This window comes from Halichoeres trimaculatus, unplaced genomic scaffold (genome assembly GCF_033239565.1).
Source record: "Halichoeres trimaculatus isolate MK-OKI-2021-1 unplaced genomic scaffold, fHalTri1.1 fHalTri1_scaffold_14, whole genome shotgun sequence".
NCBI lineage: Eukaryota > Metazoa > Chordata > Actinopteri > Labriformes > Labridae > Halichoeres > Halichoeres trimaculatus.
In genome coordinates this window covers 8,626,501-8,641,792 of record NW_027437192.1, presented here as the reverse complement: position 1 = coordinate 8,641,792, position 15,292 = coordinate 8,626,501, and the positions used below count along the sequence as shown (strand labels likewise).

Genomic DNA, 15,292 nt, shown 5'->3' with positions numbered 1-15,292 from the left:
GTGATTGCTCGTTCTGTGAAACCGGCCTGAAAGTCACTTTTTTTTCTTCTGTTGCTGAATGTTAAAAAGCCATGGACACAGTTCGATTTGTACCTTGTGTGAAATAAGAAATAATTTGAAACATTTGCGCAAAAAAGAAGTAAAAAAAAGAAGTAACTCTCATGCTGATGTCAGTCAAAGCAACCAAGCAGAGATTGCTACAATATATAAATGTGTCTTTTAGCCAAATTAAATGAAATTATCAGGCTACTAAACCAACTTTGTTAATTGTTGTGAAAGCTTCCTAAAAATCCCAGATTCTTCCTGTGTTTTTGCACATCTCAAGAAATAACAATTCTTACAGCAAGAAATAACATTTGAGGATAATTCCCAGTTGACAAAACATTACTTCTGCTACACGTGCAACATTTCCAGTCACTTTTTTTACTTTAAAGATGTGAATAGACCCCTGGCTCTGATGAGTCCACTGTGAAGTCGGACAGAGAAAAAGACGTGTCGTGAGAAACGAAGGGAGTTTAATTTAAAATGTTTTAGACGAGGTGTTTGTGAAGGATTAGCCCCTTCCCTTTCTTTCTGTGTGAGCACTCCTGATGCAACTGGATAATCTGTATATTACAATAAAATGTTTCAGTTTGTTCTTGAGATTTCTGACAGAGATGTTTGTTGACTTTTTTTTTGTCTCCTTTTATTTTTAATGTCCTCTACAGAGTCATTAATCAGCTATTAATGCTCTCACTGAAGTGTCCATGCACTGACCTGGATACAGCCACCATGGCATTCACACATCATCATACTTTGGTTTCTCATTAACTTTTATAGTCTTCAGGCCTAATGGTTATCGTTTGATGCTCAGCACTGGAGATGACAGACTAATCTGTTTTACTTCATGATGGAGGCAGAGGTCAGTGAGCATTTGCATGGGCAATAAATTAAGATGAAGAAAATAAGACATTTAAGTAGCTGATGTGAGTATGAGATGTCAGTGTTAGTTGAATATTTAGGTTTTTGGGTTGAATAGCACAAATCCTACAAGAAGTCTCCTTCTGGTCTGCACATCTTATTGTTTTTAAGTCATTTTTACTCACATATTTCTACCCAACTCCATTTGAATAAGTGCAGTCATATGCTTTCTTACACAACAGGCCAGAAACAGCCAGGCAAACATGTTAAGGCATGACAGAGAACTTCAAACATGCAGCACTCGGTTGCATACTACAATTATTATGCAACATATGCCTGCAGATTGAGTCCTTTCCCTGTGTTTAAGTGGGGATGTTGTAAATGGCATGATGATTTATCTACTGCATTACATCCAGATATATCCTAAAGGAAGGAAAACAGTTGCTTCTTCATTTTCTCCCCATATATTGCTGCCCTCTGCCTTTCGCACTCCTTATATGGGAAAGGAATTAGTTGCGCGAACAAGGGCGGAAACGCGGCGCGGTGACAGCTGGGTAAATTCGCCGACATACAGGAAGAAAAAGACGAAGCCCTGTCTGCACACTGCTCACACCAGCGGCGAAATTGACAGCGATTTTAAATACCAAATCACTGCTTGACCACATTAGCAGGTAAGCTACATGCTCTGGTTGCTATTCCTCATTTGGAGCGCTTTGGGGGTTTCTGCTAAAGCGTCAAACGTTGAGTTAAGGAGACAACAGCGCGTCGCCGCTTCCTGCTGCTGCTGCCGCGGCGTCGAATCATTCAGAAATTATTTATTGAAATTGGTGTGATGCTAACAGACACAGCCGGTTAGCTGAAGCTTGGTACACTGTTAGCTGTAAAATCAGACGCCTAGCCTCTCATTGAACTACACTCGTAAATTTCTCACTCATCCGTGAATTTCTGACTTCTTCTTTCTCTCAGTTAAATGTGGAAACTTCATCTTTTCTGCAGACTCAGGCAGCATTAGCTAACACAGGGAGGGGTGTGTGTTAAAAAAAAATCCAGGAAATGCCGAAACACACAGCAGCTACTCTGCTGAAAAAGGAAATGCATCACGCTGGGCTGACTAGTAGTTGTCAATTAAAGCTGAAAATCTTTGCTGTGTTGTTAAAAACATACAATAACAGGAGCTGAATAAGCTAGCTTTGTCACTATTGCAGGTGGGGTTTTGACTCATCTTGATCACCATTTAACTCGCTATAACTTAAATGAAGACTCAAAGTGCCTCTTCAAAACTGCTTTTAAATTGATATTCGACTTTTTAAGGTAAAGGTTTATTTGCTTGGACGGTAATAGGCTTGCCCGGTTTAGAGACCTCTCACAACACCCACTGGTGTTTCGGTTCAACGAGCGACCCAGTTATCTGGCGACTCTCAGTGGCAGTTGACGTTTTTAAAACAGCTGTTTACACGTTGAGCGTATCCTCACAAATATCTTATATACTAGTTCGAGTGAACGTTTCATGGTTTATACATACTAGGTAAGTCTTAACTGAAAAAGTACACAAGAATTCATCTCCAACTGCTGAAAGTCGCTACAGGGCCAGACAGTTGACCAAAACACCGACTACAAAACGTTAGCAGTATTTGAAATACGTTGCAGCTGAAGTGAGAACTAAAGCTGGTAAAATACCTTTTTTTAACAGATATTTTGAATCGGTAATTGATGGGTAAGGGGTGCTAGAAAGGTGGGGAAACAACTTCCCCGTGGCGCAGATTTTTTTAGAACACCCACCGGTGCTGCTAGCCTTAGCTTAGCCAGCTAGCAACGATCTGATTGAAACCCCAGTGATCGCATTAACATCAGCGGCTTGAACTTGATTTGTTTGAGCCCTGTGAACACTGAAGTAGGACCGTCTGGACAGTTCGAGCTCACCGTCATTGTGGTGGCCTATTTCTCCCTGTGTGGGGAACGATAAATTGGGATATTGTGTCCAAAAAGAAGGCTAGTTAAACGCTCCCTCTTTATGTCTGAACGCTTTGCCCCAGGCAGAGACAGGAGGCCTAACCCACTTCACTGCCCTGCATGCTGATGGTGCATTTCTGCTGTTTGACTGCAAAAGTTGGCATCGAGATGTAGTTGGCTGGGTTGTGCAAAATGCAGTAAAACCATATAGAAGAGGCAGATATGGTGACCCTGAAGTGCAAAAACAGAACAAAAACAAAACATCTAGATTTTTTTTATTACTATGCTTTCTTTTGGCTATTGTGTTTTTTCCCCTTTTTTTGTCATACCCCTTTTGTTGTTGTTATGTTCTCTTTTTTATTGTCATGTTTTGCACTTCAGGGCCACCTTCCATGGGGCCTGCTATTGGAGTATTACTACACATAGAATTAGGGATGTCCCGATATTACATTTTCACTTCCGATACGATACCGATACTGCAGCATTGAGTATTGGCCGATACCGATATTAATCCGATACGATATCAGCATTCAACAGGTATACTTTTATTACTTATTTTGTAGTATGTCTGTCATGTTAGAAAAGGCCTGATTAAGTGATATTATTCAAACAAAGAACAGTAGTCAGCAACAGTAGGTATGAGGAAAAACTTACCTATTTATTATTAACCAATGGGTAAAATAAATTTTAACATTAAACACAAAAAAATATTAGTAATTGAATAAAATAAAGAATAAATTAGAAGACCCAGAAAATATCCTTGAATAAATCAAATAGAAACAGCAGGAGTGGAGTCTGGAATGGACTGCTTATATAGGAGATTTTAGATGCATTCTGATACGATACCGATATTCGTTTTTTTGCTGATATCGGACCGATATCCGATATTAATATCGGACTGGGACACCTCTACATAGAATGAATGATGCCTGTGGTAACATTGTTTACATGTTAACACTAGACAATGGATATTTTAGCTGTGGATCTGTGTGCTTACATAACTTGTATGTATGACATTCATAGACTGTTTTGGTATTCTTGAGGCAAGTGTGATCTCTAATTTGTAACCATTTAGGCGTATGCTCACACAACCCACTGTCCCGAAGGCGAGATAAATAGGCTCCTTTAAACCAGACTTCCTCCACCCTTCTTGCCTTTTTTAGGTCTTCAAGGATAATCTAAGGAAAATGTTATGAAAGGCTCAATTCCCTGGTGTGAGTCACTGCTAAATCTGCCCTCATGTCTCTGGAAAGTTGTTTCTACTTGCTGGATGGTGGAGTTTCCCTAAAGCTCAGCATTTGGCTTGAGTATACATTAGTGGTCACTTTAAGATGTATATTCAATCAGTTTGGCAGTGTGAGTGAAACATCCATTAAGTAAGAGCTCAGCTTCAAACTTTTCAGTGCTTGTTTTTTTAAAGTGTCTATTACTCCCTCAAACACCTAAGGGGGCCACTCCCTTCTTTTTGTAGCTGGTGAGTCATCTCAGCTGAGACCAGGAAGTGAACTCTGGTATCTGCAGGTAAACTGTTGCTGCAGCCCTGAACATGTAGGCATTTAGGTCAAGGGTACAGAAGGTGTGTGTGTCCTGCTTTGATCTAATTTTATCTGTATGGATTGTGGAGAATTAAGAGGTCAGGCTCACGCAGATGCAACAATGAGCCTGTAGTATTTGCATGCTCTAAACCTCTGGGTGTGGAAGACTTTTTGTGAAAGAAAGGAACTTGATGCTTCACGCTTCAGCTTACCTGTTGGTTGGCTATTCAAAGTCCTAAAATGTGTAAAAATCTCACAATTTATCGCTTGTAAGTTTTGAAACAATGGAATTACCCTACCATATTCATGACTTCACCTCACAGCTTGAGGGTTGACATCATACATAGAAGGATAAAGGCAAATTAAAACAGGGTGTTGCAGTCTAACAGCATGATTTACACTGGCATCAGTACAGGTTTGAGTCATATGATAACAGTATGTTCTTCTTGTGACTCGCCTTTTTCTTTATTTCCAAAAAATAAATTTGAAACTTAAATCAAAAAGTGTGGCGCTCTGTGTTTGGTCGATTATTTCTTTGTTGTAACAAATGCTTCTTGGCAGTAAACACCCTACCGTTGGAAAACCTTTTTATTTCTCTGTCAAATGGTGCCACATTTACAAGGATCATGTGTTTGTGGGAGAAGCAGCAGAGCTTAGTATGTGGGTTGTGCTCATGAAAAATTTGCCGAACTCTCTGCCGATTCCAAACAGCTTCTCTGCCCATTGCTTTACTTTTTCACATGTTGATTGAGCTGTCTGATGGGGTGACAAACTAGGGATGCATCAATCCGATCCTGGTATCGGCGCCAATCCAGCCCCAATTTTTAGGAATGCACGATATTGGATTTTTGCCAATATCCGATATGCCGATATATCGAAACCCCTTTTGGCCGATACCGATACTGATATCACAAGTTTGTTTGTTTTTTTCACTGTAAAGAAAGCTAAGTCTATCCTGTACTGGAATTTATATGTTACTCTTATTGTGACGGTCTTATTTGTTTAAGAAACACACATAAAGCAAGACAAAAAACATTTGATTTTACCATAAATAAGAAATGTATTATTTTTTCAAACTCAAGACATTCAGTATTAAAATACAGAAAAATAATTTCTTTAGATCACATGAACTTTAAATGTACAATGCATTTTTAACATAACCAAGTTGCATTTGATTATTTTAGAGCTACTGTAACAACCTGGTGACAGACACAGAGCTCTGCAGTGCAAATAAATGAAGTGCTACATTTTATTTAAGGAGCTTATTTTTCAGATGGAAAATAATAATAATCCTAACTGAATAGCACCTTATTGGCTGTGCCTATCGGCAGAAATTTTCACATCTGACGATACCGATAAACGTGTTTTTAAGCTTTTATCAGCCGATACCGATATTGTGCCGATAATATTGTGCATCCCTACTAATTTTACAATCAAATAGTCATTTCTGTCAATTCTGAAGCTTTTTTTTAAAACCAAACTGCTATTAAACATTGAAACACTTATAGTTTAAATAGATATTACCTGAAGTTATTCCATATGTACTCATTTTTGTCTTTTATCAAAAACGTTACCGGTCTTACCGCAGAGTAGAGCATCGGTGCATCCCTATAAAAAAACAAATCCAAACTTTTTTTTTAAACCACAAAACTAGAGCTGAAAGTGTTTCTAAATTTTGCACACATTTTTTGATGATGGAAAAGTGTCCCAGCTTCAAAATTAGTATATAAAGCAAAGTTCCTGTGTTTAATGAATTTTGTAACCGAAGTTAAAATTTGGACTAGTCTAAAGGTATGAAAAAACCAAACAAAACAGAAAACTCTTGAAATTGAGAATAATTTTGTCAATACAGCAAAATGCGGATTAGAATTTGTGGGTGAACAATGTTTTAGTGTGGCTAACATTAGCAGTGCTAGCACCACCAGTCTTTAGTCCTCCCCTCAGGTTGACGTCCACTGTCATTCATACCTCTGAACCAGGCCTTTAACTGTTATCACCATCAACTATCACAGCCAGAAAGTCTCTCGGTCATCAGATCTCTGCAGATTTAGCCGAGGCGCTCTGTAGTGAAAGTGAGACGATGGCTGCCGGTGTATTTTGCCTGCTCTTCATTAGTGAGAGTGCTCTGTTTGCCTCCTTTCACAGTGAGCCAGGTGTAAGCACCTGAGACTGCTGGCACTCAGTCACACAGGCGAAGGTGGTGTCAGGTTACCTCTCTCTTATGTAACGTTAGCTTCTTCCTCATCAGACGTGTGTAAGATTATTCCAGACTTCAGGATTATGGAAGTTAATCTTTTTCTTTAAGGAGTAAATCAGAGAGAGTCAGTTTGCATGTTGGCTGAATTACTACAGAGATATCAACTGACAGCTGGAGCTCCTGAGGAAACTCAGGTTTTAAAACTAGAAACAACACAGTTTGGCTAACAGGCCAGGTGTGCACTCTGCAGAGAGTTAACATGAAACACTCTCCACGCATTACTCAGCACGTCTGGACCTGCCGAACAGACACATTGTACCATTCTCTAACAGCTGGACTCTTCTCAGTCTTGTAGGAATACATCCTACCCATAATTCAGATCTCTGTTATTCTTCCACCAAAACAACAAAGCTTTAATTGCTGTGATTTCCTTCACCTCATTTCATTTAGCCTCCAATTAGCAGAGTTGAACAGAAAGTACCGGAGTGCCTGTGGTGATTAAGAACAGCACAAATAACACGACGAAGACAAACAAGAAGTGGAGAACAGATTTGTGTCTGTGTGGTTTAATTTGACTGAGAGATTTGAATGACTGCAGTGGGATTAATCAAGATCACTTATTTGTTTTCTGTTTCTCCTCTCCTCACAGGTATGGCTGAGTTGTCGGGTCTGGTGCAGCGGCTGGAGCTGGTGGTTGGTCGTCTTGAGTCCATGGCGGACTCTGGAGGCAGCTCTGGTGGAGGCTCAGGAGGAGGTGAGGTTCAGATATTGATTATTGTGGAATCACTGTGTGGTTTATAACAGCTGTAATTTTTACTTTAAACTAATGTTGTTTTATTTCTTTGATCACATCTGTAGCTATCTCTGCATACGTTGAGGCCTACGATGGCATCGTCAGCGGTCCACTGGCTCAGTATGTGTGCCTCAGTCAGAAGATCGGGGGCGACGTCCAGAAACATGTGAGGCTCAATGAGAGTAAAAACATGACTTTCTTTTCTCCCTTTCTTTCTTTCTCTCTTTTTTTCTTTTTTCCTAGTCCCCCTTTCTTTCCCTTTCCTTCTTTTCCCCCTTTTTCTTAATGTTTCCATCTTTCTCTTTTCCTCTTTCTCTTTTCTTTCTCTTTTCTCTAGACATTTTTTTAAAATCTTTTTTCCCTCCTTCATTTTCCTTCTCTCATTTCTTCCTTTCTATTTCCTTAATTCTTCTTTCCCATCTCTCCTTTTTTTCTCTCATTTACTTCATACTCATTTCTTTTACTTTTTCATTCTTTCTTTCTTCCCACCTTTAGTTTTTTTGGTCTTCTTTCTTCCCTCCTTTCCTTTTCTTACTTCCTTGTCTTTCCTCCTTTATGTCATCCCGGCTTCATTTACCTTCTTATTTCTCTCTTTCTGTTTCCTTAGTTCTTCTTTTCCAGCTCTCCTTTTCCTTTCTCTTATTTGTTTCATGCTCATTTCCTTTTTTGTTCTTTCTTTTCTTTCGCCCCTCATTTCTTTTTCTTACTTCTATCTCTCCTCCTTTTCGTCTTCCTGCCTTTTCTATTTTTTTCTCCTTTTTTTCTTCCTTTCTTTTTTCCTTCTCCCCCTTTCCCTCTCTCCTGTCTTTCTTTTAGTCATTGTGTCTTTTCTTATTTTTCCTCTCTGCCTCTTTTCTGCAGTGGCGTAGAAAAAAACCCCTTCTGTTTTCATGGCATAACTATCTTGTACAAACAGGAATTCAAGTATTTTTGATTTTCCTGTTTTTATGAGATGCTACTTCATGAAAAACCAGGATTTCCCATGATGCTCCGCTGCATGACTCGTGTTTTTGCTGCTACAGTAGGCTTTTTAATGTGTTTTAGTAAACAGTTACATGTTTCATGTTTCTTCATCGAGATGACGATAAAAGATTTTTCAGGAATTCATTTACTTTTTATATTCTTGTTTGTATGAGATGGTATCTTGTAACAGGAAATTCAAAAATAAATTAAAAAAATCCTGTTTTATGAGATAGTTATGTCATAAGAACAGGTGGATTTTTTTTTATTTTCAGGTGAATGTCCGTGTCTCACAACCACACGCTTCTTCAAAATTTGTGACAACATTAAAAATATTTCTGTAAGGGTTAAGATTATTTTGTCAGATGAAAAATAAATCCCCTCTCTGTCTCTCCTCTCAGGCAGATATGATGAAGAAGGGTTTCAGCAGTGTGAGAGAAGTCCTGGTGATTGCCTCGTCTTGCCAGAAGCCGTCTGATGTGAGTTCACAGCACAGATTGATTCAATATTTCAGACTTTAAAAAAAAAGAAAGAAATGTAAATTTTGTGCCTGGTTTTTCGTCATCAGGATGTTTTAAAGAAAATCCTCCAGCCGGTCTCCAACGCCGTCAGTCAGGTGCAGGAGTTTCGTGAGCAGAACCGCACCTCGCAACTTTTCAACCACCTCTCCGCTGTAAGCGAGAGCGTGCCGGCGCTCGGATGGGTGGCCTTAGTGAGTACAGGGATGGGGGGTGTTTGTGTGTCATGGAGAGTGGGTTTTTTGTATGTGTTGTGTTTGTTTGTGCGGAGCGATGAATGAGTGTGCAATAGCCGGAAACGAGCCTCTTAGATTCTGTCATCAGTGTCTGGTGAGCGACGGTTTCTTGGCTGACACACGAGCAGCATCAACAGAGCCTCTCTGTTACAGTTCTAGAGAATTAACTCTTTGTTGACTCTTATGAATTATTCATACAGTTTCTACATACTCATAGTGGATGCTCTCATTATTTGTACGCCTACTCCAGCATCTTGAAGATCCTCTCTTGAACTCTGCACAAACAGACGATGTTTGTCACATAAGAAATCAACTTCCAAAAAGCTTAAGAAACCCTGAATATTGTTCAGTCTTTGAAAGAAGGGGGAGAAAAAGATTTGGTTTCAAGACTAAGCTAATCACTTCCAGACTCTTTGTCCATTTTTGTCCAGCTCAGCAGAAATGCAACAATGTCAGATAAAAACAGTATAAATTCAGAAACGACATTGATGCATTTCTTTTTCCTTTGTGTCCCAGGCTCCTAAACCAGGCCCCTTTGTTAAAGAGATGCAGGACGCCGCCATGTTCTACACCAACCGTGTGCTCAAGGACTACAAGGAGAAGTGAGTACGACTTGAAACCATCCACTGTGGGCTGCCTGACAACTGAAGAAGCAGAGGAACTCTTATGTGCAGCCAAACCGTTTGCTCAGTCCAGATGTCCTCCATCTTTTCTTCCTCTGGACTCTTTGAAACGTGTGCTGAGTCAGCAAAACCACACAACACTGTGACAGGGGCCCGTGCTTCACTTCCTGTGTTTAAGATTATAGCCTGAAACCAAAGGGAGATGTATCTTTTCAAACTTAGTACAAAGTTAGACTCTGGACGGAAAAGTTGTTTATAAAGGTTTAGACTCAGGTTGAACATCGTAAACTCTTCTTGTTTAAGTTGTAAGAAAACGGAAGGAACATTAAAACGAGAAGCAGAGACCAGTGTAAAGGATTAAAACATTTTCAGATTGAGGTATAAAAAAACTATTATTTTAAAAACCTGTCCTGTTTCTTCCTCTCAGGGACAAGACACATGTGGAATGGGTAAAGGCTTATCTCTCCATCTGGACTGAGCTGCAGAACTACATCAAACAGCACCATACCACCGGCCTGTCCTGGAGCAAGAGCGTAAGTCTGAAGGCCTTTGCACACCAACCGCGACGTGAATAAACGGCATGAAATTGAGAAAAATTTGGAGGCATCATATTCAATCTCCACAGCTCTTCTCCTCCAAACGATGTCTTTATAATCGATGTCTTTGTAGTTTTTATGTCTTTTGTCGTAAAGAACTGGATATTGGGACACAAACGCAATCAGTGTTGAATGTTTTGGTATACAACTTCTCAACAACGAGCCTTTTGATTGGTCGAATGTATACTTGTCGCAAGCGAAACTTTTGAAAAATCAAAGCTGCAAAATGGCTCAGCGAAAGAACGTTGCTGTTGTGAAAGCTTGCATTGAAAAATGGTAGGTTAAAAAAAAACAATGTGCGAAATATTCACACAAAAAATACGCTTCTGGTGTGCTAAGGGCTTAACAGTCCTGTGTCTATTTTTCAACAACAAATTCTACCTATACCCTTTCGAAGTTGAGCCACCAATCTTTGAAATCTGTTTCACTTCTGTTACGCTGTCATTGACTGAGCATCTTTACTTTCCTCCCCCTGGTGTCGGAAAAAAATTGTTTAAACATCTTCATCAGCCTGAATGATTACAAATTTCTACATTTTCTCTCCACCTCAGGGTCCTCCAGCCTCAGCCTCTGCAGCTCCCCGGGCTCCAGCCGGCGGTTGTCCTCCTCCACCTCCTCCTGGACCTCCTCCCCCCCCTATGGACATCAGCTCTGGTGGCGGTGGCGACTCTGCAGCTGAAGGTCGCAACGCTCTGTTCGCCTCCATCAACAAAGGGTCTGACATCACCAAAGGTAGGCGGTCTGTGGGACAGACGTCTCTATGCCTCCCGTGTTTTATGGTTTAACACCAAATACACATTTGTCACAAAATGTGTTAAGTGGTTTTTCTAAAAAAATCAAAGCATTAAACCAAATTCAGGAATAACAACACTCCAAGTCCTTCAGACAGGCGAGTATGGGTGGCACAATACCAGGTAACCAAGTAACCAGTCAGATGGTGATGAAACGGAAAATATACCAATCTTTAAAGTGCTCTATTGAAATTTTAAATCTTAAAAAGAAAGAATATATGAATTTGATAAACAAAAGAAAAGCTGTATTTAACAGTGCAGAAAATTGGCCCTGACATTTTAAGCTATCTCAGAGTAAAGTTGTAGATGCACGTTGGAAAATAACCTCAACTGAGTACCACATTTCTAATGTTATATCAAATTTATTCTTTTCGTAAACCTAGAAGCAACTTTACATCAAGTTATTGTAGCAGAGTACAGTTTGACACCTCTATTGTTGCATCTTGCTTTTGTGAAACACTAGTCTGAAGTTGTCCTGTTTGTCATAGGGAAATTTGGCAAATTTACATGGGTGCGACCTAAATACTCAGCTCTGCTGCTTCTCCTGCAAACACACGTTCCATACAAATGTGGCTTTGTTTAAAATAAACAAGCTTTGCAACAGTCTTATGTTAACTGACAAGACGCATTACACAAGAAAGACTCTACTAAACACAATTATCTTTGTTTTATGTGCTAAGGTTTGATATCAGAAATTTTCATATCTCTTCACAAGAGGAGAAATGTATTTACAGGTCTAAAACATAGACTGTACATAGAGTGGAGAGCTTGGCTTCGCCATTTACCGTTGTACAATTTTGAAGCCAAAATACCCCCGTCACAGGCGCTGCCATTGGCAACCGTTGTGCAGCCAGAGTCTGCCCAGTAGAGACTGTGAGGGATTCTGGGGGAATCTGAGTGGAGCCAGGTTTACAAAAATAATACTTTTTTCTTTTGTGAGTCTAATCTCCTCTTTGCTCTCCCTCCCCAATCCCTGAAAAAAAATACGCAAGAACAGCAGTTGTCAATCATTGTTAAACATGACGTAAAGCCTTGTTTTTAACCTCTTTTAACTAATGAAAACAAAACTTATCTGAAAAAAAGAGAATTTGAAAATAAAGCAGTCAAATGATATCTTCAAATCACCACAACAATCAGATGTGAGAAACATTTCTACAAGTTTTATTAGTTTTTTTAAGTTTGACCACAGCCCATCTGGAATGACTGGGGAGATGGATTTTTTGATCTATACTGCAGTCAGCCACCAGGGGGAGCAGTTTTTGTGGCGACCGTAGAGAGTATATTCACAAGGTTTCCAAATGCAAAGACTTACGACTTTTAATGAGATTCTAACAAAATTTGTGAGTCGTGATGTTTTCTATGAACTTCCTCTTGAACTAAAGACAAGATCCTGCAAAGGTCAAAGGTTGGTCACAAAGCATCTTAACCCTTTAGAGAGGTCTTAAGGTTAAAAACTGCTAGGAGTGAGGAGGACTTTTAAGAGGCTTAAGGCTTTTTCAAGCAAGCAGAGGAGGAAACCGCTGAAAGTCAGGATCATGTTTGCACTCACGTCCAGAAGCAACATTTGTTGTGAATTGGTACCGTATGAATATTGATTGATTGATCAGTCTTCAAGCCAGTTAAACGTTTTGTCCCCAGGGAGGAAAGTGATCACATTCTGAAATTATGTCGTCTGGAAAAATGCAGTGTCAGATTTTCCCAGAGAGTAACTGATTGATCTTTGATGTTGATCATATACAGTTTAAAAAAAGCTGTGCAAATGGTCTCCTCGTCTGGTTTCTGCCACACTACTCATACATCTAGTTAAAGTAAGGCTTCTAATTCCCTCAGCAGCAAATATTCTGAATCAGTCTTCTCTGTAAAAAGTTTTAAAGATAAAGAGAAGACATTTGTGAATACAGATATAGGACTCAAGATGCATTTTCCTTTTTGTTTTTACGTCTCCAGGCCTGAAACACGTGAGCGACAATGAGAAGACCCACAAGAATCCCAATCTGAGGGGTCAGGGTGCTCCAGTACGCAGCGGACCCAAACCTTTCGCTTCCCCGACTCCCAGACCTGCTGCCCCAGCTTGCACACAGAAGCCGGTATTGGAGCTGGATGGAAAAAAGTGGAAAGTAGTAAGTTGAGAAATCTTGTTCTCGGGGGGTTGTTTGGCTTCATAGACATGTTTCATTCCAGAGTCATCATCATCTACTCTGATTACATATATCATCAGTAAGTATTAACCTTTATTCTCTGGCTCACTCCTTGTTTTTATCGTTCGATTCCCTCTGTAGGAGAACCAGGAGGGAGCAGAGGGCTTGGTAATCAGCGAAACTGAGCTCAAACAAGTGGTTTACGCTTACAAGTGTAATAAGAGCACCCTGCAGGTCAAGGGCAAACTCAACTCCATCACTATCGGTAAGAAGAAAGAAACTCAAGTCAGAATCCTGAAGACGTCGCCAAAAAATGCTAAATAAAAATGTTTTTAAACAGTCATCAACGTCACATTTTTATTTCTATTCTTCTGTCCTCCTCTTCGTCAGACAACTGTAAGAAAATGGGTCTGGTGTTTGATGATGTTGTCGGCATCGTAGAGGTCATCAACTGTAAGGACGTGAAGATCCAGGTGAGAAAAACAAAACATGAGGAATAAGCTTTGTTGTTTCCTTGCAGGATAAAGATCAAACACGTGTCATGTTTCTGTTTGTGTTCTCGTGTCCAGGTCATGGGAAAGGTCCCCACCATCTCCATCAACAAGACAGACGGCTGCCACGTCTACCTGAGCAAAGACTCCTTGAACTGCGAGATCGTCAGCGCCAAGAGCTCAGAGATGAACATCCTGGTACCCCAGGACGACGGAGACTTTGTGAGTAACTCGAAGATTTGTGAAATTATTTATTTTAGTTTGAGTCAGTCGGAGCCTTGAGTGTAAATCCTTAAACAAACTCATCATGCTTTTTTCATTTTCTCTCAGTTGGAGCACGCCGTTCCCGAGCAGTTCAAGACCGTCTGGGACGGCAAGAAGCTTGTAACCACAGCAACAGAGATCGCTGGATAGACGGAGGGACAGCGTGTGAAACGGCCCCTCCTCCACACCATCCCCATTCCCATTTTTTGCTAAATGCCTTCCTGACTGATCCACCGCCCCACCAGCTAACTCTCACTGTAGACTGAGATTTGGACCTCATGCGTTTACACCTCCCTCCCCTCCCTGTCCCTGTCATCTTACCAGCCAATCACAGCTTAAGCTGTCCCTTCCATCAGCCAATGAGAGGACTGCTCACTTTTTATTCTCTGGAGCAAAACCCTCGAGCCAGTCAGCAGGGAGCAGCTTGTCTTTCCAATTGGGCTTTCCCGCTGTGAGCACTTTTCAAAAACATCCCCGAGTTTTGCCAATAGCTGCGACGCTCTGAGATATTTTGTACCTACCTGGATAATGCTAAGCTAAGCTAAATTTAACACGTAGAGTAGCCAAAATGGGACACAAGCACTGCAGCCAATCAGGATGCTTCTGGCTGTTTTTCCCCTTTCTGTTCTCCTCCTCTTCTCACTCAGGAGGGGCTGGTGTGAGTCGTCTAAGTCCTGGCGTTTCTCTTCCATTATATGCAATTCACCGGTGAAGCACTTGTCCATCAGGGCCCTTTGACAGACCATAACAGCATCCATATCACATCCGCTGATGCTGAGTGTAAAATATTAACATTCATAGTGGATAATAATATGAACAAACAAGTGTCAGAGCACATAAATAAGAATAAAAACATGGGAACTTTCCATCTAGAAGATGTTTAAACAATCCAAAGCTACGGGATAATTATCATTCCATGTGTTTTCCCTCAAACCCACACATCGGACATTCCCGAATATTAAAAACATTCCTAATAAGGAGACATGTAAGAGAAAGTTTGTGATAAGAGAAAAGAGGTGTCGGTTAAAAATTGGGAGAAAGAGAAAAGAGGCTAAAGGACATAATCATTGTCTTAAAGTTCACCTCCACCTGGTTCTCTGTCGTGGAAATATCTGCTGTAATCACCTGTAAAGATATGATCAATTACTGAATAGTAAATAATCGTAGCCACGTCTGCACTTCCTCTGAAGCTGTTCGCTGACTTTTCTTTTATATTGTCTCTTTTTCTTTACCTCCTTTTTATTTTGTTTTTGGGTCCAAAATCAGAGTTCTGCTCATTAGTACTGGAGACATCATTAAA

The 15,292-nt window shown here is 40.3% G+C and overlaps 1 protein-coding gene across 1 annotated transcript; it reads left to right on the top strand.

Moving 5' to 3' along the window:
- The first annotated feature begins 1,412 nt into the window (after positions 1 to 1,412).
- Positions 1,413 to 15,267, top strand: cap1 (CAP, adenylate cyclase-associated protein 1 (yeast)). Its single transcript, XM_074686901.1, has 13 exons — positions 1,413 to 1,571; positions 7,232 to 7,336; positions 7,441 to 7,541; positions 8,737 to 8,814; positions 8,904 to 9,047; positions 9,606 to 9,691; positions 10,140 to 10,245; positions 10,860 to 11,040; positions 13,047 to 13,219; positions 13,379 to 13,502; positions 13,628 to 13,710; positions 13,807 to 13,950; positions 14,059 to 15,267. The coding sequence occupies exons 2-13, from the start codon at positions 7,234 to 7,236 to the stop codon at positions 14,140 to 14,142; spliced, it is 1,407 nt and encodes a 468-aa protein (XP_074543002.1). The 5' UTR covers positions 1,413 to 1,571; positions 7,232 to 7,233; the 3' UTR covers positions 14,143 to 15,267.
- Positions 15,268 to 15,292: the final 25 nt, after the last annotated feature.

Bases quoted from the DNA above. Each gene is read 5' to 3' on its own strand.
- cap1 (XM_074686901.1), top strand. From the start codon at position 7,234: ATGGCTGAGTTGTCGGGTCTGGTGCAGCGGCTGGAGCTGGTGGTTGGT. The intron at 7,337-7,440 runs GTGAGGTTCAGA...TCACATCTGTAG, and splicing joins TGGTGGAGGCTCAGGAGGAG to CTATCTCTGCATACGTTGAG. The intron at 7,542-8,736 runs GTGAGGCTCAAT...CTCTCCTCTCAG, and splicing joins GGGGCGACGTCCAGAAACAT to GCAGATATGATGAAGAAGGG.